This window comes from Babylonia areolata, chromosome 7 (genome assembly GCF_041734735.1).
Source record: "Babylonia areolata isolate BAREFJ2019XMU chromosome 7, ASM4173473v1, whole genome shotgun sequence".
Lineage (NCBI taxonomy): Eukaryota > Metazoa > Mollusca > Gastropoda > Neogastropoda > Buccinidae > Babylonia > Babylonia areolata.
Window position 1 is genome coordinate 21898930 of NC_134882.1, and position 26512 is coordinate 21925441.

The window sequence follows — 26512 nt, forward strand, 5'->3', positions numbered from 1 at the left end:
GAAAAGATCAATCTGATTTCATCGTGTTACCTTCTGTTATTCAGCAACAAATCCTGACAAGCTATTGTCGAATTGATGATGCATTTGCTAAATGAAGAGAATTGACAAGAGTTCCATCCATGATTAAAGGGAAGAAGGCTAAGAGGGGATTTAATAGAAATATACAAAATGTTAAATTGCTATAATGAAGTCAATGTGAATAATGTTTTTAGAATGTCAGATTATGAGAATAGAAGACATTCAATGATGAAAATTTGTAAAGAGCACTGTAATACTAACCTAAGGAAATATTCATTAGCTAATAGAATTGCACATAATTATATGGAATGCACTACCATTGGAAACTAAACTTGCACAAAATACTAATGTGTTCAAAAATCTCCTTTACATGAACATCAATTTAAAAGAAAAATTTACTGACTTTGATGAGTGATTTACAGAACATGTAAAAGTAAACATATATGTATCCCACAAATAAAAGACCGATATTGAAGGGGACATAAAAAAGGCCGTGAGGCCTAGGCAGTCAAATGCCAGTCCCCACACTACTACTACTGCTACTACTACTACTACTGTGGAGAGCGAGTAAATTGATCAAAGTCCAGCATGTTGTTTTTGAGTGTGTGTGTGTAGGGGAGCAGAAGGAGGAGGGGCAGGCAGCACACACACACACACACACACACACACACACACACACACACACACACACATATATATATATATATATATATATACGGTTCCGTAAAATACATACATGTTTTGTGTGTAACGAATGTTCAACTTTCGTGGTTTTATCTCTTGTGCGTCAATTTCCATAAGAATATTTCTTATTTAATGAATGCAGATTTAAGTATATAAGTCTCTGTTGATAGCTCATAGATTTGCATTCTTTTAATATCTTAGTTGCTCTTCTTTGTACCCTTTCTATAGCTATAGATTGTCTCTTGAGGTATGGGTGCCACACAATATTACCATATTCCACTTGTGACCTAACTAATGCTTTATACAGTTTAAGAAATATATCTTTATCTAAATAGGTAAATGTTCTCTTAATTATCCCTATCATTTGGTTGGCTTTATTTATTATATTCTGTATATGTATGTCAAAAGATAGTTTATTATCAAAATTTATGCCAAGGTCTTTCTCACTTTGACATTTTTCAGTGTCCTGTGTGGTGTCTTCTATTTTCTTCCCATGTGCATTACTTTGCACTTTGATACGTTAAAATATAGATTCCATCTATCAGTCCAGTCTTGTAACTTATATAAGTCCTTTTGTAGTGTAGTATTATTTTGCGCATTGCCATAAATTTTATTATCATCAGCAAATATTTTGCATTTGCTTTCTTTACTTTCAGGAAGGTCATTTATGTATATTGTAAATAGCACTGGGCCAAGTATGCTACCTTGTGGTATACCACTAACATTTTCATTTGTTGACATTTTTTCTCCAATTCTAACTACCTGTGTTCTTTCTGACAAGAAGTTTTCTGTCCAGTTTAGTATACTTCCAGTAATACCGTATGAAGCTAATTTTAATAAAAGTCTTTGATGTGGTACCGAGTCAAATGCCTTTCTAAAGTCTAAATAAATTATGTCTACAGGTTTACCCATATCTATCATTTTTATGAGATCTTCAATTACTTCTAAGAGCTGTGTTGTACACTTTCTTCTCTTTCTAAAACCATGTTGACAGTCTACATACAGATTGTTTGTTGTCATGTGTGATACTATTGCATCCCTGATAAAGGACTCCAAAATCTTACACACAATACAAGTCAAGCTCACTGGTCTGTAGTTTCCTGGTTCATGTTTTGACCCTTTTTATATATAGCTGTTACCTCAGCCATTAAATTTTCCAATATTTCGGTAGGGAAGCAGATTCGAGTGATTTATTATAAATCATACTCAAAGGAAGAGTTAACTCTCTGCTCAATTCCTTTGATATTCTTGAGGGTATTTTGTCTGGTCCTTGTGCTTTGTAGGGGTCTTTGATGTGGTACCGAGTCAAATGCCTTTCTAAAGTCTAAATAGATTCCATCTATCAGTCCAGTCTTGTAACTTATATAAGTCCTTTTGTAGTGTAGTATTATTTTGCGCATTGCCATAAATTTTATTATCATCAGCAAATATTTTGCATTTGCTTTCTTTACTTTCAGGAAGGTCATTTATGTATATTGTAAATAGCACTGGGCCAAGTATGCTACCTTGTGGTATACCACTAACAACATTTTCATTTGTTGACATTTTTTCTCCAATTCTAACTACCTGTGTTCTTTCTGACAAGAAGTTTTCTGTCCAGTTCAGTATACTTCCAGTAATACCGTATGAAGCTATGCAACTTTTTTTCCTACTGCCAATGGAGTGACTCTTAAGTCACAAATATTAACGTTTCCTGACCTGGAGCTTTCTCCAAGGTCGGGTAAATTTGTCAAGGTCTCTTTAGTATGCACACTTGCAAAGAATTTATTAAGTGTTTCTGCTTTTTCTAGATCGTTTTCTGCTAAGCTTCCTTCTTTTTTTTAGTACCCCTATTCCTGTACTAATTTTCTTTTTTTATTGCACATATTTCCAAAATATTTTAGGACTTTGCTTACATTTTTTGGCTAAATTTCTTTCATAATCTTTTTTTTTTTTTTTTTTTTTTTTAATGATTTTGCAGCATTTATTCCTTTCTTTGATGTAGCATAGATAGGAGTGACCTGACTTAGTTCTTAAGAAACGTTTATACAATTTATATTTCTTTCTGATGATTCTCATTATTTTATTGTTCATCCATGAGGGTTTGATTTTTTTCTCCTGTCTACTTGACACTTTTGGTATATATATATATATATATATATATATATATATATATATATATATATATATATATATATATATAATTATTCATATTTTTGTGAAGTATAGTCTTTAAGTCATTCCAGCACTGGTTAAGGTCTTTTCCATTCCAGTCCATTGATGCCTAGTCCACTTTATTTACCATCTCTCTCATTCCATTATAGTTTCCCTTTTTTAAGTCAAAATTATACTTTTTTTCTGCTTTTTCCTTCACCAATGAAATATGGAACTGAAAAACCAACATATCATGGCCATTCTTTCCCAGGGGATCTAGGTGGTTGATATCTGATACTAAATTGTTTTCATTTACTATTACCAGATCCACAATACTGGGTTTTTGATCTGGTCTAGTTCTTGTTGGTTTTGACACCTTTTGTATCAGGAATGCATCACGTAAGCATTCAATAAATCTATTGTCTGAAGGGCCTGTCCAAGTACCATCCCACTGTATAGCTGGATAATTAAAACCTCCCATAATACATACTTTATTGAAGTTATCTTTCTGTGTTTTGTTCTGATGAATGTGGACTTCTGTATATACACCCCATTAAAACTCTCTCATCATTCGCACTTTCAAATTTGCACCATACACTTTCTTCAAAAGTAAAATTTGTTAATGTAGGATATTCTTGTGCTTTAAAGATTTGTGTACATACAGGGCCACACCTCTCTTTTCGTTGTTATTAGTAAATATATCATAATTTGGGATATTACAGTGCATTTTGAAATTTAATCTATTGTTCTGGTTTTTTGGAACTGTTTCTGTAAGTCCAGTAATATGCGGTTTTATTCCCCCTACTCTTGAGTTCCTCTATTTTATTGGAGAGGCTATCTACTCGTACATTACTATATAAAAGAACACAATCATAGGAAAACTGAAAGTCTTTAAAAATATTTACAGTCTGTTTTACATTGTCAGGTTGCAGTCACTCCTCATCTGTCTTGGTCTGTTCTTCCTACACTTTGTCCGACAATGTCTGGTCCTCAACTTTCGCTCTCTCTCACACCCACTGCCAAAACAAAAGTGAAAACACTTCAAGGGAGCTTATGCGCATAGCTACCGCAGTAACTCTCGCAGCTCAAGTTATTATCATTACGATGGCTGCGCCCTGTGAGCTCGAAGAAGCGAACGCTCATGAATGTGCATTTAAACTTTTCACTATAGATACGAATGCACTAAAAGTTTCAAAAATAGAGTCATAGTTTTTTTCACCAAGAGATGTATTCGCAACCCTGATCTGTGACTTCGTAAGTTCATCACATGTCGATGTTGCATCGCCGATGAAGTCGTTTTCCAGTTTCAATGGATTTGTCGTCTGCCACTGCTGGCCAGTGGCGTCACAGCTGTGCTGCAACATCTGTTTTTATCCCCTCTCGCTATTGCCAGTAGCTGTGTATCTGTAGTCAGTGTGTCTGCTGTGTATCTGGGGCAAATCTTAAGCGGTATTTGAGGCGGCGTGTTGTTATAGGAACCAAAAATTGCACAGAGAAGAGGATCTCATAAAATGATAGGTCATTGGATCGATCAACCGTGTCGCGAGTGTTCTGCTGAAATCCGACTGAAAAGATTCCGACAGTGTTGTTGTCAACCCATCTTCCATTTTTTCTCAGTCAGATTTTTAGCTTGGTAATCAGCATCAGTCATGACATCAGCAAGTCATGACATGGGATGCCTACCTGAGGCAGTTCAGGAAAACATGAGTATCACAGCAGAATAAAAATAACCAGGTTTTAGTTGAATGCAAAACTCTATTTCAACCCCAGCAAGTTCAGTGTAAATTCAGTCAGAATGTTGCTTGAAGTTGTTATGATCTCAGTGCTCCTTGGAGTAGTTCTTACGCTCATAGTGCAGTTGTTTTTGATGCGTTGGTACTTGAACCGGATTCCACAGCAAAACCCACAAGACCGGGAACAATTTCCAGTCATCAACCTTCCACAGGTAAAGTATACATATGGAAAACCCAATTACTGTACATTAAGTTTTGGTCTGTAAGGTCTGAAGTTTATGGTTTTCAAGATAAATATATTCTTTCCACAAAGAAGAAAGAAAGAAAAAGAAAACAAAAAGAAATTTGAATAAGATATATATATATTTATAAGGTATTAGCTGGTGATAAACAGAGGGATGAATTTCAGATATTTTATTTGTTTTCAAACTTAAAAAAAATGTGTAGAAAATTAAATTTAATATTCATTGTTTCTGCTAGGACTGGTCATCCAACATATATATATATATATATATATATATATATATATATATATATATATGCATGATATACATGTTCAGGAATTGAACAGGCCCACATGCACACATACACATGTCAGATCTGATTAGTCTAGCCAGCAGCCTGAGAAAACCTGGCTTCCAAGCCAAAGTCCTCGCCATAAAGATTGGTGCGAGAGGGTTTGTGAACACATCTGCCTACAGCCTTATGAAACAGCTGTCGATTTCTGGCAGAGAGAGGGCAAGGGCTTTCAAGGCAATGGCAGAAGCAACAGAAAAGAGTTCCAGCTGGATCTGGTTGATGATGACTCAGTGGTTAAAACGTCTGCCAGAAAGATGACTCAGTCCTGAAGTGGCGACCACCCTTAGAGTGCAAGGAGTTAGGGGCTGAAACACTTGACTGATGGGGGCTTCTTCACTGAAGACCCAGCTCTCTCTAGAGTTTCTTATCACATACACATGTCAGATCTGATTAGGTCATCATGATCATCTGACACTGGCATTGTCATTACTACTTAATTGCTTGTTTGAGCCTTGATTGCAGACACACACATGCACGCGCGCACACACGCACACACACACACTGGAGCATACTTTTTTTTTTTTTTATAATGTCGATCAGATGATATATTTGACACCACAAAGTGATGTCTGCTAAATCAGAGGGGATTAATTTTTGAAAAGGAAATTTTCTTCCAAAAATTGTGTTTATGTAACATACTTACCGTGACCCACTAGTGCAGACTCGGGCAGGGGTCTGATTCCTGTCCTGTGCAAATTACTACCTGCGTATACGGAGAAAATGAAAGTAGCTATGGATGATAACCTCCTGGAAGTAGGTTACCTCCCCTTTGCATCCCTGACTAGCGCCCTCTTTTGATAGCAAATCACCGTAACCAGCGCAGTGTGCAGGGAGAACAGAAAGTGGGGAGGAACAGGATGGTCTTAAATTTGGGTCACAGTATGTTATATAAACATAATTTTTGGAAGGAAATTTCCTTTTAACGGCACATACATAACCATGAGCCACTAGTTCAGAATGGCACAACAAGGTGGAGGGCTCACCTGTTTTATTGTCTGTGCACTGCAATGGCCTGTTGTGCGACCACCGCAGATGCGATGCCTCTTGAGCCATCATCCCTTAAGCGTGAGACGTCCCTCAAGTAGAAATCAAAGAAGGTAGCAGGGTTTTTCCAGTAAGCAGCATCCATGTTGTCTTGTAGCCTTGCTGAGTGGTCAAAGGCAAGGGAAGAGGACCATGCTCTGACTTCGTGAGCTCAGGCTGAGGAGACATCAAGTTCCAACTCTGCGTCTGCATATGTGCCTTTAATCATACTGACTATCCATGGAGACAGAAACATCTTGCTGATGTTGCGAGAGTAGTCCAGGTCCCAACTGATGAAGAGGCGTCATTTGGACAACCGGAAGGGATGTGACTTTTTGAGGTAGACACACAAGGCCCTGATGAGGCAGAGGAATCTGTCTTCATCGTCAGGGGCCAGTATGGAAGAGAGCGGTTTGATGAAGAGTATGGGGGAGGGTGTGCCGGGAGCTTGATTTTTGGCAAGAAATTCAGGGAGGAATCTGAGCGAGACAGAACCATCTGGGAAGATAGTCGGTTGGGACATCCTGGGCGGGTTGGCCCCTAACGCACTCTAGCATGCGTTGCAGGCATCAACCACTATGGGTGACTGGGTAAGGGCCCGCTGAGGACCACTGGGTCGTGGTTGGATGCCTAACAGTTCCATCGCCAGGCTTTTTTGAGACGTGCCTGTGTTATGAATTGACTGCACCCGGTCAGGCACATAGGAAGCAAGGAGGTCCATTGCTTCTGTGAAAGACAAAGGTTGTGTCTGTTGTGAAGCGGGATCCCCCGCATCGAGGATTTCCACTTCAGAGGCAGTATCATCAGTGGGATTGTGTGACTGTGTGCTGTGCATGATGTATGTGTACCCGATGGCAGAGGAGTGGTGCTGCTGGGTGGTGTCTGTAGGAGACAAAGGTGGGGGGGTGTCAGTGGAAGAGGGGTCAGCAGGAGGTGTGGTACCTATGAGAGGGGTGGAGTCAGTTGGAGGAGAGGGTGTAGCACCAGGAAGGAGGGTGGTGCAGATTTGTCTGAGCATAGACAGTATGAGATGCTGATTGTCAGTTGGGGCTTGTGTCTGAGCCACCACTGGCTGGGTAACAGCAGAGTCCAGCGGTGTGGTAGAACGAACTGCCACCGCTGAGGTTGGAGGGACCGTGCATACACCCGCGGTGTGGGTGAGGGGGCAGTGCCGGTGCAAGGGAGGTAACCATGGCACTCACTGGCAGGGGTGCCGAAGCAAGGGTTGCCTCCCTTGAATTTGAGACTCGGAGCAAGGGGGAGGGTGCACGCGTGTGGGCGTGCATGTTTCCTAGTAGTTCACCTTCACACCTAGAGTGCATGCTGTGCGAGGGGCGCATGATCTGTGGCCATGGCCGCCATCATGGACGTATGAAATATAGGAGCAGACCGAGTGTGCGAAGTGGAGGACGTAAGTCTTGTGTTGGATTCCCTGAGAGGGAGCACACTCGTTCATTGAAATTGTGGGCATGGGGAAAGGGATAGAGGAGGGCGACTCGTGCACTGCCGACTGGCAGGGCCGAGAAAATGCGGAGCATGTTGAGACCTATTGCGGATCGATTGAATTAAGAGAAACAGCACCACTGACCTGAGTATCATGAAACAAACCCTGAGAAGCCGCCAGAGGAGGCATAGGAGATGGTGGAGGTATGGAGTCGACCGGAAGGAGCAGAGGCAGTGGAGGAGGTGGAGGGTTAGCGTTGTAGACAGAGCCCAGAGGGCCTAGAGTGTCCGTCAGTCAATTGTGATCATGCCTTAATTTTAGCTCGATCGCCCAGTCGAGCCAAGTAGTTATGTGACCTGTTGTGATTTATCATCGTACACAAAACGAGCACCAAGGAATCAATAGACAGACAGAAAATATGAAAAAAACTCAGCCGTATGCAGAGCACAGGAGCAGGAGTCAAACTGGCTGCCGGAAAAAGAGGGCGCTAGTCAGGAATGCAAAGGGGAGGTAACCTACTTCCTGGAGGTTATCAGCCGTAGCAACTTTCATTTTCTCTGCATAGGCGGGTAGTAGTTTGCACAGGACAGGAATCAGACCACTGCTGGAGTCTGCACTAGTGGGTCACGGTTAAGTACATATAGTTAAATGTAAATTACTGGTAACAAGTTACATGTCCCCCTCACGCACAGACAGACAGACACACACACACACACACACACACACACACACACACACATGAATATGCAAACAGGTAGGCAGAATCAGAAGGTTATATTTCCAAAGTATTGGAACATCATATAATATTTCTTAATTTGCATTAATGTGAGTAATCATGGTTTCTTCCTCTTTTTTTTCTTTCTTTTTTCTTTGCTGTCCCATGGAGCTATATATGTATTATAGAGCTGTCATGTAGACAGAATCAGGTTTTATTTCCTAAGTATTGGAACATGATATAATACTTCTGTAATTTGCATTAATTTGTGTTTTCATATATATATATATCATAGAACAATTGATTACTTGATTTTATTTACCACTTTCTGACTTTGTGGTGCCAGCAGTCTGAAGCATTCCATTTTTAAGGCTTTATCATATACTGTGCAGGTGTTGAAGGAGAAACTGAAAGATGGCGGGACACTGCAGCAGAAAGAGAACTGTTTATGGCTGAACTTGATGGGCCAGTTTCTGTTCCAGGAACTCAGGGACACGAGCACAGTTCGCAGGTAATGTGAATAAGAGAGAGACAGGGTGTGAGTGGAGAGAGAGAGAGAGAGAGATAATTAAACTTGTGGAAAGGGAGTGTGGAGGGTTAGATGGGAGGGAAAAATAAGAGATACTTAAGAAGCGCAGTGCTGGATTTCAGTAATGAAAAAGAAAAAAAAAGCAGGAAGTCCTAACATTCCAGATTCCTAATTTTACAAAAATTCCATAGACTTACAATTGTTTTCTTAAAGTAAACTTAGCTCTTCAAAAGTGGCTCATGCAACCCAGCTGAGGTATGGAGTTTATTGATTTAAAGAGAAAGCAAAACCAGCGACAGCAAAAAACAAAAACAAAAGCATCTGTGGCATAAATGTCAACAAAACACACTCACATGCTGACAGAGATGTACGATCAACACATCAGATGAGCAGGTGGATCATATTGAATTTCAAATATAAAACACACACACACACACATACACACGCACACACACACACACCACACCACACCACACCACACCACCACACCACACCACACCACACCACACCACACCACACACACACACACACACACACACACACACACGTATATATGTGTGTATGAAGAACTGAAAGGATGTTTTTACAACTGTTGTGGACATTATGAAGACTGGCCAGACACAAAGTCTCATGGTAGAAGGTAAGAGCTCATGCAACAGTATGACGATTTCCAGAAGGTAAGTGCTCAAGCAACAGAACTATGATTTCCAGAAGAAACAGTTGAGTGGTGGTGTTGTGGTGAGTGGTGGTGTGGTGAGTGGTGGTGTTGTGCAGCTGCCAAGGAACTTAGGAAGCAAGAGAATCTGAACACACATGATCAGTTTCCACACTCTCCAGTATTTTCTTCTCCTCCACTAGACCTTGAGCTATTTTTGATGAGATTATAAATTGAAGTCCCGTGTTTAAAAAACATTTAGCCCACGTTAAAGAAGCCATGGCAACACAATGGTTTTCCTCAGCAAAATTCTCTGGGAAAATCCTTTTATAGGAAAATAAATGTACTTGCAGCCAGAGAAAAAAGGAAGAAAAGAAGGGTGGCAAGAGCAGCCTGAATTTCACACAGAGAACTTGGTTGTGACAGAAGGAGTAAATCAATGCAAGTTACAACAAACACAATACAACACGATACAACTCAACATAATACATTGTCCAGAAAGGTCATGTGAGAGTAGAAAACCCAACAATGCAAATGTTTTAACACTCAATAAAGGATTTCAAGGTACATCCCAGAGTGTTCATTCGGATGCAGTTTCCTGTATTTTGTTTTACAAAATTTACCAATTTTTATTGACACACGTGCAGTGTGGGTTACTGTACTCACTCTGTGTTTGTGTGTGTGTGTGTGTGTTTTCTTTAGAAAACATGAAATTTAATTAAAGCATATATTATTTACAATGTATAGGGTTTATTATAAAATTCTATTATCTATTGGTAGCCGGTGTGTGTGTGCATGTGTGTCTGCGTGCATGTGTGCTTGCACGCATGTGTGCGTGCATGCATGTTGTGTTCTTTTGTGAACAGGAATTAACAATGTAAGCATATATGTTTATGATGTATAGGGTTTATAATAGATCTTCTGTGTATCTGTTGGTAACTGGTGTGTGTGTGTGTGTGTGTGCATGTTTTTGTGTGTGTGTGTGTGTCTGTCTGTCAGTCTGTGTATGTGTATCATATCAATGTCAACTGAAATGTTACATCTGTTTTTTACCAATGTTCCAGATGGGTAATGAGGAAGATGAATTTTGAGTTTGCTGAGCTGTTACAGACAACATCTGGTAAACTGCTGGCTCACATCATAGTAAGTTATTGGTGGATTTTACTGCATATTGTATAGATATTTACCTTGCAAAAACATGATGGACTACATTTGATCATCCATACACTCACTATCATTTCTCATGAGACAATAAAGTCTTCTGGAGTCTGTGCTGTTTCAAACACAATCCAGCAAAAGCTGTGGTGTTGTATTACAGTTCACCTGTTGCCCCCCCCCCCCCCCCCCTCCTCTCTGCTCCCAAAAAGTTCAAAACCCAGCCCTGAAATGGTCCCTTTGCAGTCAGCTTGGCAATAACTCAGTATAAACAATGTGATTTGATGTGACGTTGGACACCAGTGGTTTCAACACAGGAATCTTACCATCTTACAATTTTGTGCAGGTGCGTGACTTCAGCCTGGGGACCAAGTTCCCTGTGGTTGGGGGAGTCTCTGTGCAGAAGGTGGAGCTGGGGGAGGGGGAACAACTGGAGGTTGGTTTGTGTGTGTGTGTGTCTGTGTGTGTGTCTTTGTGTGTGTGTCTGTGTGTGTGCATGTGCATGGGTGTATATGTGTTTGTGCGTATGTGCACACATGTGTTAACCCTTTGAGCCCTGAGTCCCTGAGCAATTTTAACCCTTCTGCCTGAGCTCCTGAGCCAAAATTTGCAAATAATTGGTATTAAACCGTTTGAGCCCTGACCACCGCTTTACTGGTGGCAGAGAAAAATGACATAATGCCCGGCCACTGGTTGAGCGGTGCGTAAACACTTGAAGCGTGCAGTCTCAACCTGGCCCGTCACGGCAGAAATCAGGCACAAAAAGTGCGAGAAAACAACTAAACACAACGCAGCAAGTAATTGATATGTTTGATGATTTATCAGAAGTAGATTATGACAATGATTACTCTGATAGTGAGGTGGAATTCGAATCCGATGATTTTGCTACAGATAGTGATGTTGAAAATGAATCTGAGCATGCAGAATCAGTTGATCAAAGGAGGCATGTCAGGTTGAGACTCTGCACGCTTAATGGTAGAAATCGATCTTTTTTATCCGAAGCACATGCACAAAACACAGTGAGGGGGCATGGCAATGTTGGTACTGCATTCGCTGGCATCGGAATATTACGGTTTTTCTGATTGGCTCTTAAATATAAGTCAACCAATAGCAAAACACGACAAGTGTTTACGCACCGCTCAACTGGTGGCCAGGCATTATGACACCCCTCCCCACCACCGGTAAACCGGTGGTCAGGGCTCAGAGGGTTAAAGCCCAGGTAAAAAAGAATCAACAAATGATGACTGTGATCCTTTACTCAGGATTGTAGGGTAGATCTCTTTGTCCAGGAACTATTTAAAAAAATCTTACTTTTTATGCGTATATGTATATGCATGCATGCATGTGTATGTTTTGTACATAGTGTGTGTGAGTGTTTGTGTGTGTGTGTCTGCATGCATGTGTGTGTGTGTGCGCGTGCGCGCATGAACTCATGCTTGTACTTGTGTGTTCAGTGCCTGGACATCACCATGGATGTGGACTACGATGGAGGGTTCACCCTTGGTGTGGATGTCATGCTGCCTTTCAATAAGATGGCCTTTATCTCTGTTACACTTCGAAAACTCTGTGGTCGTGCCCGTCTCCAGCTGACACGACTCCCGTACACTCACTGGTCCTTCTCCTTTCTACAGGTACAGAAACACTTTGCGGTCATGTGTGTTTCTGTGTTTGTGTTTGCAAGGTTTGGATATGTGTGCGTGTTTTGCCTGAATCAGCTTAAAAAAATTTTCTAATTAGAAGTGCACTCAAATCTTGTGGAAAGAAGAAACTACATGTTGACATAAACTCACACTCACACATGCATGCACACACAGAGACATGCACACACACACACACACACACACACACATATGCACACATGCACACAAAAACATTTTCACACTCATGAAAGTGTGCAGGCAGTGAGACAGAAACGCACACACACACGCACAAACATGCATGTGCATGCGTATGCATACACAGACATGCGTGTGTGCACACACATGCACACACACACACACACACACACACTCTCTCTCTCTGTCTGCCTGTCTTTGTTTTGAATCTGTGCTTTGTCTTGATTATTGTTTTGTTTACATGGAACTTATTTTACGCTAATATATGAATTAAGCAGCAGGAATTGATTAGTGAGATTTTTTACTAGTATTGCAGAAGACCTTAAGAGGTCCCTTCTTTGTTGGTTACAACAGCAGTAGAAACAAAAAGAAAAAAAAATCAACAACATATATTGCTCTCTGAAAAGTGTGAAATTGCTTCTGGCCTTGCAGTAGAAATATCTGTTTAAAAAGCTCTTTATTCAAGTAGTTCATGTTTGATGTCCTGAAAGGATTTGAATTTCCCACACCCTGATAGAAGAGTTCTTTGCTTGTACTTTCTTTTTTCCATTATAACTGCTCCATTTTAACTCTCTTTTTTGTGCTTGGGTTTAACTTGTGGTTATTCATAATGCAAAGGATCCACTCATCGCCATATTATTTTCAATCAGGTGCAGCTGTGCTGCTTTAACTGTGTGCCAGCTTGCTGCACAGAACATCAAAACCATACACCATCATGAAACATACATTGTTTGGGTACATGCCCATTTTCAGCCTGAAATGACTTTGTTGGCATATATTCATTTTCTGCTTGCCTTATACAACAAAACAAAATGTAGCAAATGTTTTAGCACAGGGTTATAAATGGTCTTTACTGAAATTTAAGTTCATGTACTTGCCTATGTAGCATGCCATGTGTACGGCACATGCTTGTGTCATGCACCACATATAAATCTTAACTTTGTTATGATTAATTCCTGAACTGAAAAACCATCAGCACGTGAATAAGTTACTTTGTCTGTTTGGTTTGCTCCTCCTTCAAAAGGAACCCGAGGCCAGTTTTGATGTGGAATCTCATTTTGAAGGGCGTCCATTACCTCAGGTGGCTGCTCTCATTGTCAATCAGGTCAGTGACAAATGTGCATGTTTGGATGCAGCGCTGCATTTTGAAGCAGTGTCAGCTTAGATGACTCATTGTGCCATGACTATGATTAGTATGCATTGATATGTTTGTGAATTAATGCGGGTTGTGTGGATTGTGTGGAGTGATGGCCTAGAGGTAACGCATCCGCCTAGGAAGCGAGAGAATCTGAGCGCGCTGGTTCGAATCATGGCTCAGCCGCCGATATTTTCTCCCCCTCCACAAGACCATGAGTGGTGGTCTGGACGCTAGTCATTAGGATGAGACAATCTGCAGCATGCATTTAGCACATGTAAAAGAACCCACGGCAACAAAGGGGTTGTTCCTGGCAAAATTTTGTAGAAAAAATCCACTTTGATAGGAAAAACAAATAAAACTGCACACAGAAAAAAGTACAAAAAATGGGTGGCGCTGTAGTGTAGCGACGCGCTCTCCCTGTGGAGAGCAGCCCGAATTTCACTCAGAGAAATCTGCTGTGATAAAAACTAAATACAAATACAAATACAAATATTTCAAATAAGCATGCATGCAGTTTCATGTCATGGTATTTCAAGTCAAATAGCTTATTTGTACAAGTAAACTTACACATTGTCAGCAAGCAGCTAGCAAGCACTGAGCAAATCAAACCAACCAGTTACTTCAGTGAACCAGCTCACATGCCCAGTCTGAATGATTCACTCATCCACACCCATCACCAAATGCCCCAGCTGAACCTTCCACAAACTTCCAGTCAACTTGCAGTCTGATCATTACCAGTCAGCCCTAGGGTGGGTTGCATGCGCGCATGTAGCGGCGATAAAATTGCTTATCATTAAAAATGTTCTTACCTCCACTGTAAATTCCATATACTTAGGAACATTGTTAACTGTAAGCAAATTAGTGCTGCAAAGATCACCTCAAGCAACCTGGCCCTGGTCCTCTTCAAGGAAAGCCTGCCTCCTGTCTGTCTTCATACCTTTCTTGTTTGTTTCCTTCCTTAACAGTGTAAATTGGCAACCAAATTTTTGTTTATGCACATACGCATATACATGTGTTTGTACACAGATATGCGGGCATTCACACACATGTGCATGTATCGCAAATGGATTTATCTTTTTTGAAACTTTTGCTTTGTATTTTTCATACTTTGGAAAAAGAGTTTTAATCACACGGATCTTCTGTTGTAACAGCTGAGGAGAACCATCCGCAAAAAGCACACCTTGCCCAACTACAAGATGCGCTTCAAGCCGGTCTTTCCACGTCCAGAAATGGTGGTGTCGCCATGCCGACTGAAGATCAATGGGCAGTGCATCACTGTGGGTCGTCTGTGCGTGACCTTCATTAAGTGCTCCCGTCTTCCAGCCTTGTCCAGAGACACTACGTTGTACTGTATACTGTCTGCAGGTAACCTGACTTGGTGTTTTTGTTCTGTGTCAGTGGTAGGCCTGTCATGTCTTCTCATCTTGATTTTCTTATGCCAGTGCACAGCTTTTTAAAAGAGTATTGAATTGTTTGTTTATTTATCTGTTTATTTATTTATGTATTTGTTTATTCATTGTTATTACTATTATTCAGATATCTTAAAAATCTACTTTTTTGTGGTTTTGTTGTCCTATCATATGTGCTTATTTCTCTTATCTCCTGGTTTAAACTTTGTTATATGTATAAGCAATTTGTATGTGTAATTATGATTAGAAGTAAATAGGTTCAAGAAAAATAGTTACACCTAGCACTGTCTTCATTTCTCAGATGTGAAACCTTGGAAAGAATTGGTACGTGGCCAACGCAAGGTGTGGGTGACCTATGATGTGGAGGTCATCAAAGGTCAAGCAGAGAACATCGGCATGAACTTCAAAGATGTGAGATTTTGAGCTTCACACTTACATGCAGTTGATATCTTCTGGAAAATATCGCAATTTTGATTCTGGAACTCTGTTGAAGTTAAACGGGGGGAATCTGTTGGTGAGTGCGAGTTACTTCTTTGGAGATCACATTTGATCTTTGAAAGAAAGTTCTGTGCAGTTGTGAATGAATGCTGTCCAGAGATGTACCCCATAGTAAATTTCTTGGTGTTTTGAGACAGTGTTATTGTTTCAATTTCACTTTCAGTTTGTGAATCAGATAGGGTGTGCCCTGCTGAATGTTAAGTGAAATGCTGTTCCCAGGAATACCTGATGGATCGCTATGGCATGGCTGTCATTGTGGATCTGGTGCAGGTGGACTCCCCAGCTGCAAAAGCTGACATCAGAAAGGTCAGATAAAATTGTCCTGATGAAAAGTAATCCATGGAATACTGCTTTTCTTTTCTCATCATGATCACACAGACTTTCCTGTCTTTATGAGGGGTATATCTGCTTGCTGTTGTCTTTGTTAGTGATAGATTTGCTTGATTGTTTACTTATTTATTTATTATTTATTTGTTAATTTGTGTTTCATTATTTTTTTTTTATGTGTGAAAACAAAAGTGAGACCAAGAGCCTGTTTCAGTTGTGTGTGTGTGTGTGTGTGTGTGTGTGTGTGTGTGTGTGTGTGTGTGCTTGTGTCTGTATTTTATTTTGCCATTTTGTCTGGAAATACTTCGGTTATCAACGCCAAATTTGGCTTGAAAATGGAAAAAAGTTCTTTCCATATATTCAGATGATATGAGAATGTATTATCGAAGGGAGGTGAAGGTGGCCAATATTTCTTTCCTGCAGAATGCTTTTGCAAAGGCCTCAGCACTTTGTAATAATAATAATAATAGTAATAATTCATAACTTTTCTGTGGCGTGATATCCAGTACTGATGCTGCTCAAAGCGCCTTACATCATCAAGCCAGATATGAATATAACATAAAACATTGCAACAGCTCAATCCAGTGCGTTCACAGAATGAATAAAAAAGCATGATCCACCAAACAATAAAAATATCAAGTAAATAATGCTTAGATTAAAAAAGAAATACATTCCTTAAAAACACACATTTTTAGACACACACATACATGCGCGCGCACACCCGCGCGCGCACACACACACACACACACACACACACACACGCATGCATGTGCGTACACCCAGACACATTAAATATATCAATTGCGCTAAAACAGGATCACTTGAGTATAAATATCTCTAGCATAAAACTCCATGTGGTGAACAGACTTTGGACTATCCATAGTGCTGAGTACAGAAATGTTTGTGGAAAAGGTGTGTTTTCAGATCTGACTTTAAGGTCTGGAGATCAGGAGCATTTCTGAGGGATGATGGCAAAGAATTCCAAATTTGGGGTACTTGAGCCCTAAAAGACCTATTCCCTGCACATTTTAAATTAGTTCTTGGGACTTTAAGTAACAGTTCAGAACTGGATCTTAACATTCTACATGGTTCGTACGTTTCCAGCACAGAGGAGAGAGATGGGGGTAGAGATTCATCAAAATGTCGGAAGGCAAGTGTCGCTAGTTTATAGTGAATGCGGGACTCTATAGGAAGCCAGTGTAACTGATGCAAAAGAGGTGTGACATGATCAGATTTCTTTTTTGCTAGGACAAGTCATGCAGCATTGTTCGGTACTTTCTGTAGTCTAATAAGAGAGGAAGATGGTAAACCTGCTAAGGTAGAATTGCAGTTATCTAGTCTGGACAGATTTGCATGATGTTCAGGAATAAGCATCTAAAGAAATAGGTCTACTTGCCTGACACAGTGACAGTCTATGGTTGGTGACTGATAAACGTTTACACACTCTGTGTATGTATTTATGATGCAGACGTTTGGCTTTTTAAGTTTATGGTCTTTTCTTCTTCTTTTTTTTAATAGTTTTTTTTTTCTTAAATAGGAATGTTAACTGAAAATCAGTGATTTCAAGATTTCCTCGCCCTTTCTCCCAAGTTCAGAAAATCAAACTGAGCGTCTAGTCATTTGGATGAGATGAGGTCCTGTGTGCAGCACACACATGGTGCACCAAAAAAGAACTCATGGTAATGAGAGTGTTGTCTTTTGGCAAAATTCACTGTGAAGGCTACACAAACTTATATATGCATGCACTGAAGGCCTGACTAAGCTGATCATGCATCTGCCTAGCAGATGTGTAGCGCTTATGGATGGCAGTGGTGCCTCCTTGAGAAAAATGAAACTGAAACTTCTTGGTACTGCAGCAGATGAACTCGGTTGTGGCTGTGTATGTGTACCCCAAATTGAGTGATGTGGGAGTATTGGCACTGAAACGGGGCAGTGAAACAGAAGCTTTTCAGATAGATTTGTGATTTAGGATTTCTTCTTGGTGAAAAAATCATCTTGCATTAATTGTCTGGAGTGGAAGAAGAGTACATCTTGTTTTACATTTTAAATTGCGTATTTAAGTCTTAAGAATTGTTCATTTCTTGTCTTGTGATCCACTATGTTTAACTTTTAAGAATTGTTTATTTCTTGTCTAGTTATCCAGTATGTTTAAGTCTTTAGAATTGTTCATTTCTGGTCTTCTGATCCACTATATTTAAGTCTTAAGTCTTAAGAATTGTTCATTTCTGGTCTTGTGATCCATTATGTTTAAGTCTTAAGAATTGTTCATTTCATGTCTTGTGATCCCCCTCCCCCCTCTTCCCCCCAAAACTCCCGAAAATGAAGATAATACAGCATATTAGAAGGATGTGTAATGCAAATGCTTATATGTATGGGGAATGACAGACAAACAATGAAAAACACAAACAGACTAAAAACAAAACAAAAACAAAACAAAAAAACAAACAACAACAACAACAACAAAAATAAAAACAGTTTAAACAGTTTGAGTATTTCATGAATGAGTGAAACTCGATTACACAAAATAGGCTAGCATGCTGAATGGAGTTATAACACTTCGTTTTCAGTGGGAGATGGGGCCTCAAGGATATGTTATTGGAAGGATTTATTAAAATTAAAAAAAAAATAAAAAAATCCGGTGATCCACAATGTGGATCTCTTAAGAATTGTTCATTTCCTGTCTTGTTATCCACTCTGTTTCAGAAATTCAGATTTGAGATTTGTGCTGTTGTTACTTTTTCCTTTTGTTTTTTCAGGGGGATGTTCTTATCTCCGTGGCAACCACACGTATTGTGTCTGTAAAACAAGCTGCAAAGCTGTTCAAGAATGCTGGAGAAAAGTGAGACCTAGTTCTCTGTTATTACATCGCTTTTTCTGCTTCCATATGTTTTAATGCTAGTAAATTTTTTGTTTGCTTTTCTTTCCTTTGTCATGTACATATTATCTGTCTGTCTGTATTGTTCTCGTCATTTTCCTGGGAATACCATGTGCCTTTTGGGGCCAACTCTGGTGTAGTGCTGCTGGGTCAAAGAACCAGTATGAGATCATGTAAGAATTACTTGATGGGAGCAACCGGTGCAGTGCCGCCCAACAGACATGCACCTGATCTCATTGATCTGTGCGTGTGTGTGTGTGTAGGTAGTGTGTGTGTGTGTGTGTGTGTGTGTGTGTGTGTGTATCTGGATGCTTTCGTGTGTGTACATACATAGATCCATAAAGATAAATGTCAGTATGATTGCACACATTGAATGCTTGTCTTTTTATTGATTGCTTGTCTTTTTATTACCTGTTAGTAAAAGTTATATGCAAGATGCTTTGATTTGTCTTATTTACCTGTAAACAATATGTGTGCAGATTCAGTGTGCGTATAGAACGCCCTCAAGCAAAGCTACCTCAGGATGTCAAGTTCCAAGAAGATGCTGTATCACTTTACAAGGCAATGATTATTTCTCATTTTGTTTTTCAGAATGAATATTACTTTTTTTTTTTTTAGTCCCCAAAATTTTATTTTTGTCTTTGTATGTTTGTCTATTCTAGATTTTTTAAAAAATCGGGGCTTGTTTGATACCTTAATTTTCTTGACTAAAGTAAAGGACTGAAGTATGAATGTTGTAGATTTTATCATGTGATGTATAGGGTAAAGTAAAAAGAGTATTTGTTATACTGAACATAATTTCATGATTTTAGGACCAAACATTTGTTTTTCTGTAGTATTTGGAGTGATGGCCTAGAGGTAACGCGTCCACCTAGGAAGCGAGACAATCTGAGCGTGCTGGTTCGAATCACGGCTCAGCCGCCGATATTTTCTCCCCCTCCACTAGACCTTGAGTGGTGGTCTGGACGCTAGTCATTCGGATGAGACGATAAACCGAGGTCCCGTGTGCAGCATGCACTTAGCGCACGTAAAAGAACCCACGGCAACAAAAGGGTTGTTCCTGGCAAAAACCTGTAGAAAAATCCACTTCGATAGGAAACAACAAATAAAAAACTGCACGCAGGGGAAAAAAAAAAAAAAGGGTGGCGCTGTAGTATAGCGACGCGCTCTCCCTGGGGAGAGCAGCCCAAATTTCACTCAGAGAATTCTGTTGTAATAAAAAGAAATACAAATACAAAAATTTCTCTTTTTTATGAATAACACTCAGTTGATAGAATCTCATTAGACAAGAATTACATTTCAGCAGGCTGCGTACAGAAAAATAAAACATTATTAATGTTTTGTCCTCTTCTCCTTCTTGAATCAGCCGGCTGAAACGGAAGTTGTAGAAGACTGCCAGCCAGAGGACGGAGACGAGTTCATCAACATCAGCATCCAGACCTCCACCACTGTCACAGCCACCACTGCATCTGACTCTGTCAGTGTGAGCAGTGAACCGGGCCCTAGAGACCGAGGACCGAAACTGACGGCCCCGGTGTCAGGCGACATGCAGCTGCTGAGGCCCAAGTCCTCCAGTGATCTCACCTCCATGGCCTCCAGTGGCTTGCGGACCAGGAAAAGCAGCGCTGACTCCACCCCACCCCCCTCCAGTCCCAGGCTGAGGAGAAGGACCATTTCACAGGTACTGTTGTTGGTGGTTGTTTTTTGGTTTGCTGTGTTTTGCTGTTTCAGTTTCGTAGGTAGTTTGGTTGTTGTTGTTGTTGTTTTTTTGTGTGTGTGTGTTATGCTGTTTCAGTTTCAGATGTAGAGTTGGGTTTTTTCCATTTGTTGTGCTGTTTCAGTTTCACAGGTAGGTTGGATGATTCTGTTTCATGCTGTTTCTGTTTTACAGACAGGGTTGGTTTTTCTGTGTTGTGCTGTTTGACCCTTCGGTGGTGTGTGACAGTGAGATGAATGTCTGTCTCACATATTGTTAACAGTGCACTGCAAAGTCATGGGTCATTTTGAACTGTTTTAAGGATTGTGTGTAGTGTCAGTAAATTACTTTGATTTTTCGTCTGATTCATTGAAATCTTGGGAAGGTAAACTTTTGTGTTATTCATCTAAGTTGGAAGCTGTTTCTGTGCAGAATCTGCATAAATGAATTTAAATTGTGTGGCAGCATTATTGTGTGTGTGTTTTATCTTCAGTTTAACGTCTATTCACTATAAGTGTTTTTAGACGGAAAGGAGTAAGGAAGTGGATAAAGGAAAGGGAATGCATGTGAATATTAGTGTAAAAAGTATTCATGTTATGTATCAGAAGAAAAGTATATTATAAGAAAAAGGTCTAAAGAGATTGTGGTGTGTATTGGATGAAGTGTCATGGGAAGGAGAATATGCATATACATATCAACAAGTATTAACCTACAACAATGTAATATAAATAACAACATTAATTATAACACATCAAAGGAGGATACCAACTGGACTGGAGTTTATGTGTGTGTGTGTGTGTGTGTGTGTGTGTGTGTGTGTCCGTCCAAAATTACAGCAAAGAATGTTTGATATTGTTGCAAAGAAGCATGGTTGCCTCTTTGCTTCTGTCTATCTCTTTTTCTTTCTCTCTGATTTTTTTCCTGTCTCTTGTCTGCTGCTGCATCAAGAAATCCTCCTTTACACAGGGACCACAAAGTGGGAGGGCTGACATGGGGATCAACAGTAACCCCAATTCCTTGGCTCCGGGACCACGAGCAAATCAGGGACCAACTAGGAAGGACCATTCTCCTGCCAGAGACTCTTTAAAAAGTGCCAGTCTTGCTCCTGACAGCAAGGTGAAAAGTAAAAACCAAACCAGCCAACAAACAAACAAAAAACACACATAAAAAAACTACGAAAACCCCCAGAACAAAACTGTTGAAATTATTGGTTTGGGCTGACTTGTAGAGTTTCACTCTTACTCAAGCTCCATCGCTTACTCTTGCAAACATGCACGTTCTTGCTGAGTGAGAGTGCTGTTGAGCTCACTCTAATTTAAAACATTGTAAGTAGTATAATGCAATAAATCTGTTTGAATGACATGAATGTTAACATTGCACTTATCATACTGTACATTCATTCTGCACATTTCCAGTTTAAAGTATGATAAGACTAGTGTTGTGCATTTTATATTCTCTCTCTGTCAATTGTAGGTTTGCATGCTCAGTCATTAACAGGCTTGTGCATGGGTAATAAGATGTGTATATGTGTTTGTGCATGGGTGTTATAAAGTGCGTATGTGTTTGCAGGAGGATGAAGCAAGAAGCGTGTGCAGTGCAGACAGCGACAGTGATGATGATGCTTCACCAGTCATGAAGACTCGGGAAGTGCCTGCTTCACAGGTGGATTTTTAACATTTTAAAATGCCTTTGATTTTGTAGCATATGTGCACGCACATGTGTGTGTGTGTGTGTGTGTGTGTGTGTGTGTGTGAGCATGTGCATGCATGCGTGGATTGAGTTAACTCCATGTTGAAAGCCTGTCTGAACTCTCAAATCTTTGTTCTTTGAGTGGGCCTGCTGCTGTAACCACTGGCACACTGACATTGAAGGTGTGTGTGTATGTTGCTGTATGTGGGTGTATGGGAGCACCAGTGGCACACTGACATTGAAGGTGTGTGCGTATGTTGCTGTGTGGGTTATGTTGCTGTGTGTGTGTGTATGTTGCTGTGTGTGGGTGTATGGGAGCACCAGTGGCACACTGACATTGAAGGTGTGTGTGTATGTTGCTGTGTGTGGGTGTATGGGAGCACCAGTGTGACCATCCATGTGGAAGCGAGAGGAGAAGGACACCTCAGTGTTCTCTCCCCCTTGTCTCATGCCCCCCCCTGCCACAGTCGTCAGGCACAAGTAGAAGTTAACAAGGTGTAGACATATATGTGTTTGTTTGTAAAAGTACATGCAACCGAGGCAACCATGTGTTTGTTCTATATTGTCCATGTGTTCTGTGTGGCTTGTTCAGGATTAAAGAGGCTGTGCCAGTCTTGAATAAAAGCTTATTTGTGTTTGCACATTTCTTCTGTCTTTGCTACTGTGTGCACATGTCAAATGATGGGTATAAGGACAGGCCCAGTGCTTTCTTTTTGAAGAAGCGTCTGGGTTTGTTCCAATGTACCTTTTATTTACCTGTGTGCTAGATGAATCGGTAGCGTAAGCAGCACTGACTTGAAGTTGTGTACTCTGTGAATGGAGAGAGTTACCACTGTTTACTATTTGTTAATCATTTCATCGTCTGGCCTCATTATTTGTTAATTTATATGCATATATGTATATGTGTGAGAATGTTGGTATGTATATGTGTATGAGTATGTATGCTTAGCATTCATGTATGAATGTATGCATGCAAATCATACTTTAAAATTATCTTTGAGATGGGAGAAAAACGAGGACTGGGGGTTGGCACATCTCTTTATGTATAAATATTCCTCCTGTTACTGACATTGGGGCAAGAATTTGAAAAAAAAAAATCAAACTTCTCTCCCTTTTCAAAAAACACCATTCCAGAATCCAAGATGGCACGACCCCTTATCATTTGACCTGGGGGATCAACATGCCTACCTGAACGTGTGTGTGTGGTGTCACAACACAGAGCACATGGATGTTAAACCTGACCGCCCTACACCACCACCACACCGTGACTTACTGCTGGGTCAGGTGAGAGACAGAGAGCTGATGGTGGCTCTTGTTTTGGTTCTGCTCTTTTTGCTTGTTCTCAATTTGTGGAAGAAGTGAAGTCACATGAGCTCATATCATGTAATTTTTGTGTGTCAGGTGTGTGTGTGTGTGTGTGTGCATGCAGGTGCATGACAAATTTTATCAAACAATAACAGTATCTTTTGTTCTTTAAGACAAAATCTGTCTTGCTGTCTTTCTTGAATTGCAAAGGTTTGTTATATGATACTGAAATTCCAGTTTTGCTTATTTTGTTTCAAGGCAGGTTGGAATTTAATATTTGTGCCATATTACTACTATCATCTGTGCATAAAATTCAGGGGCCACTACATCTATTACATCTGTCTATCTCCATTGCTCTGCCTAGGTTTAAGGAGAATGAGTTAGTACAGATCTTGGACTCATCCTCCTGGTTTGATTATTTGTTATTTTCTTATTCAAATTGGGAGCGTGATAATAAGTCACAAGTATGATTATACCTATCAATAAGATAGTGCATGTGTTTGATTTTGTAAAAGATGGTTTGATATGTGATGACTTTTCCACAGGTTGTAGATAAGTGTGCATACTTATTTGCTAACAGCCCATAGGGTCCAGTTGTTCAGGGCTTGGATTTTAGTTCTTTTGAGATTGAATTATTTGAGGGGATGAGTCATGTGTGCTTGTCAGGTGACACAGAAGTATTATGTGTGATGAGAGACTGGTGTGTGATGTTTAACAGCAAGAGATTGACATGAGATGGTGAGAGACTGCTGCGTGATGTGAGATGGTGAGAGACTGCTGCGTGATGTGAGATGGCAGAAGACTGCTGTGTGATGTGAAGAGACTGCTGTGTGATGTGAGATGGCAAAAGACTGCTGTGTGATGTGAAGAGACTGCTGTGTGATGTGAAGAGACTGCTGTGTGATGTGAGATGGCAAAAGACTGCTGTGTGATGTGAAGAGACTGCTGTGTGATGTGAAGAGACTGCTGTGTGATGTGTAATGTGAAGAGACTGCTGTGTGATGTGAGATGATGAGAGACTGCTGCATGATGTGAGATGGCAAAAGACTGCTGCGTGATGTGAAGAGACTGCTGTGTGATGTGAGATGGCAAAAGACTGCTGTGTGATGTGAAGAGACTGCTGTGTGATGTGAAGAGACTGCTGTGTGATGTGTAATGTGAAGAGACTGCTGTGTGATGTGTAATGTGAAGAGACTGTTGTGTGATGTGAAGAGACTGCTGTGTGATGTGAAGAGACTGCTGTGTGATGACCAGAGACTGTTGTGTGATGTGAAGAGACTGATGTGTGATGTGTGATGTGAAGAGACTGTTGTGTGATGACCAGAGACTGTTGTGTGATGTGAAGAGACTGCTGTGTGATGTGTGATGTGAAGAGACTGCTGTGTGATGTGTGATGTGAAGAGACTGCTGTGTGATGTGTGATGGCAAGAGACTGCTGTGTGATGTGAAAGACTGCTGTGTGATGTGAAGAGACTGATGTGTGATGTGAAGAGACTGCTGTGTGATGTGTGATGGCAAGAGACTGCTGTGTGATGTGTGATGGCAAGAGACTGCTGTGTGATGTTTGATGGCAAGAGACTGCTGTGTGATGGCAAGAGACTGCTGTGTGATGTGTGATGGCAAGAGACTGCTGTGTGATGTGAAGAGGCTGCTGTGTGGTGGCAAGAGACTGTTGTGATGTGAAGAAACTGCTGTGTGATGTGAAGAGACTGCTGTGTGATGGCCCTGTTTCCCTGCCCACAGGTGAGCGTACCTGTCAACATGGTGGTGCTGCAGTGTCTGATGACCATGCAGGGAGACAGCCAGCAGACCTTAGAGCTGCAGCCAGGACAGATCAAAGCTGGGGCCAGGTTAGCAGTCTTTCACTGTCATCTTGGAAAACAGAAAACAAAAACAAATTGTTTTTCTGCATGTTCTTAGTGTTTATTTGTTTTTTGATATACTCTGTAACCATACTGAAACAGCTTGGAATCATCCAGAATAATCCCCATCTAAGCTATTAAAAATCAGTCAAACAGATATTCTAGTTTTGTTATATTTTTTCATCGGACTGTTTTCACAATTCTGTTGCTCCTGTTTTTAATTTCATTAAATGTTTTAAGTTTGCTTTGCAGTGTTTTACTAATATGGTTTGTCCATTTTGCAGCCGCAAGTCTTGGGCAGGACATATAGGCTTTGAGCCTCATCGTTGCTATGGTGATGTGACGCTGCGCTTTCAGTTTACTCCTTCTAACCTGGATAAACAGCAGCGCCAGATGTTTGTTCGTGACCTTGACCCCAGTGACCCTGCTGACCTTGCTGGTGTGGGAATAGAGATGGAGGCCAATGACTCCAGCCAGGAGGAGTTGTCAGACTCTGAGACAGTGTAAGTGATCTGTGTTTCTTCTTTTACTGTTGTTTTTCTGACGTGTAAGTGGTCTGTGTTTCTTCTTTTACTGTTGTTTTGCTGACGTGTAAGTGTTCTGTGTTTCTTCTTTTACTGTTGTTTTGCTGACGTGTAAGTGGTCTGTGTTTCTTCTTTTACTGTTGCTTTGCTGACGTGTAAGTGTTCTGTGTTTCTTCTTTTACTGTTGTTTTGCTGACGTGTAAGTGATCTGTGTTTCTTCTTTTACTGTTGTTTTGCTGACGTGTAAGTGATCTGTGTTTCTTCTTTTGGTTTTGTTTTGTTGACGTGTAAGTGATCTGTATTTCTTCCTTTGGTTTTGTTTTGTTGATGTGTAAGTGATCTATGTTTCTTCTTTTGGTTTTGTTTTGTTGACGTGAAAGTGATCCGTGTTTCTTCTTTTCCTGTTGTTTTGCTGACCCCTTCCTGCCTTTTTGTGCAATCAACCTTCATGCCACTCATTCAGAATTCTTTGTGTACAGTGGTTTTTTTTTTTTTTTTTTTTTTTTTTTTTGCTGCCATTTCAGTGGCATTATCCCAGTGCAATCATCCCAAGTTCCCAAACACAGCCACACCGGGGCTCGTCTGCTTCAGTCCCTGTGTCAGTTGTCCACAGGGAGCTGTCATATTAGGTGACCATGAGGTCACACACCTGTGATAAGACTGCACCGCTACAGTCACATCCATGA

General features: G+C 40.5%; 1 protein-coding gene across 1 annotated transcript in view; it reads left to right on the top strand.

Moving 5' to 3' along the window:
* Positions 1–3979: 3979 nt before the first annotated feature.
* Positions 3980–26512, top strand: part of LOC143283902 (PDZ domain-containing protein 8-like) — a 33112-nt gene continuing 10579 nt past the window's right edge. The window contains exons 1-17 of the mRNA XM_076590315.1: positions 3980–4780; positions 8722–8840; positions 10578–10656; positions 11015–11104; positions 12123–12299; positions 13528–13608; positions 14793–15006; positions 15352–15461; positions 15768–15854; positions 18632–18714; positions 19230–19311; positions 20117–20431; positions 21413–21562; positions 22016–22108; positions 23270–23419; positions 25184–25290; positions 25587–25805. Of these exons, the coding sequence (XP_076446430.1) occupies positions 4631–4780; positions 8722–8840; positions 10578–10656; positions 11015–11104; positions 12123–12299; positions 13528–13608; positions 14793–15006; positions 15352–15461; positions 15768–15854; positions 18632–18714; positions 19230–19311; positions 20117–20431; positions 21413–21562; positions 22016–22108; positions 23270–23419; positions 25184–25290; positions 25587–25805 (2306 nt within the window). The 5' untranslated portion in view covers positions 3980–4630. The remainder of the gene's footprint in view (positions 4781–8721; positions 8841–10577; positions 10657–11014; positions 11105–12122; positions 12300–13527; positions 13609–14792; positions 15007–15351; positions 15462–15767; positions 15855–18631; positions 18715–19229; positions 19312–20116; positions 20432–21412; positions 21563–22015; positions 22109–23269; positions 23420–25183; positions 25291–25586; positions 25806–26512) is intronic.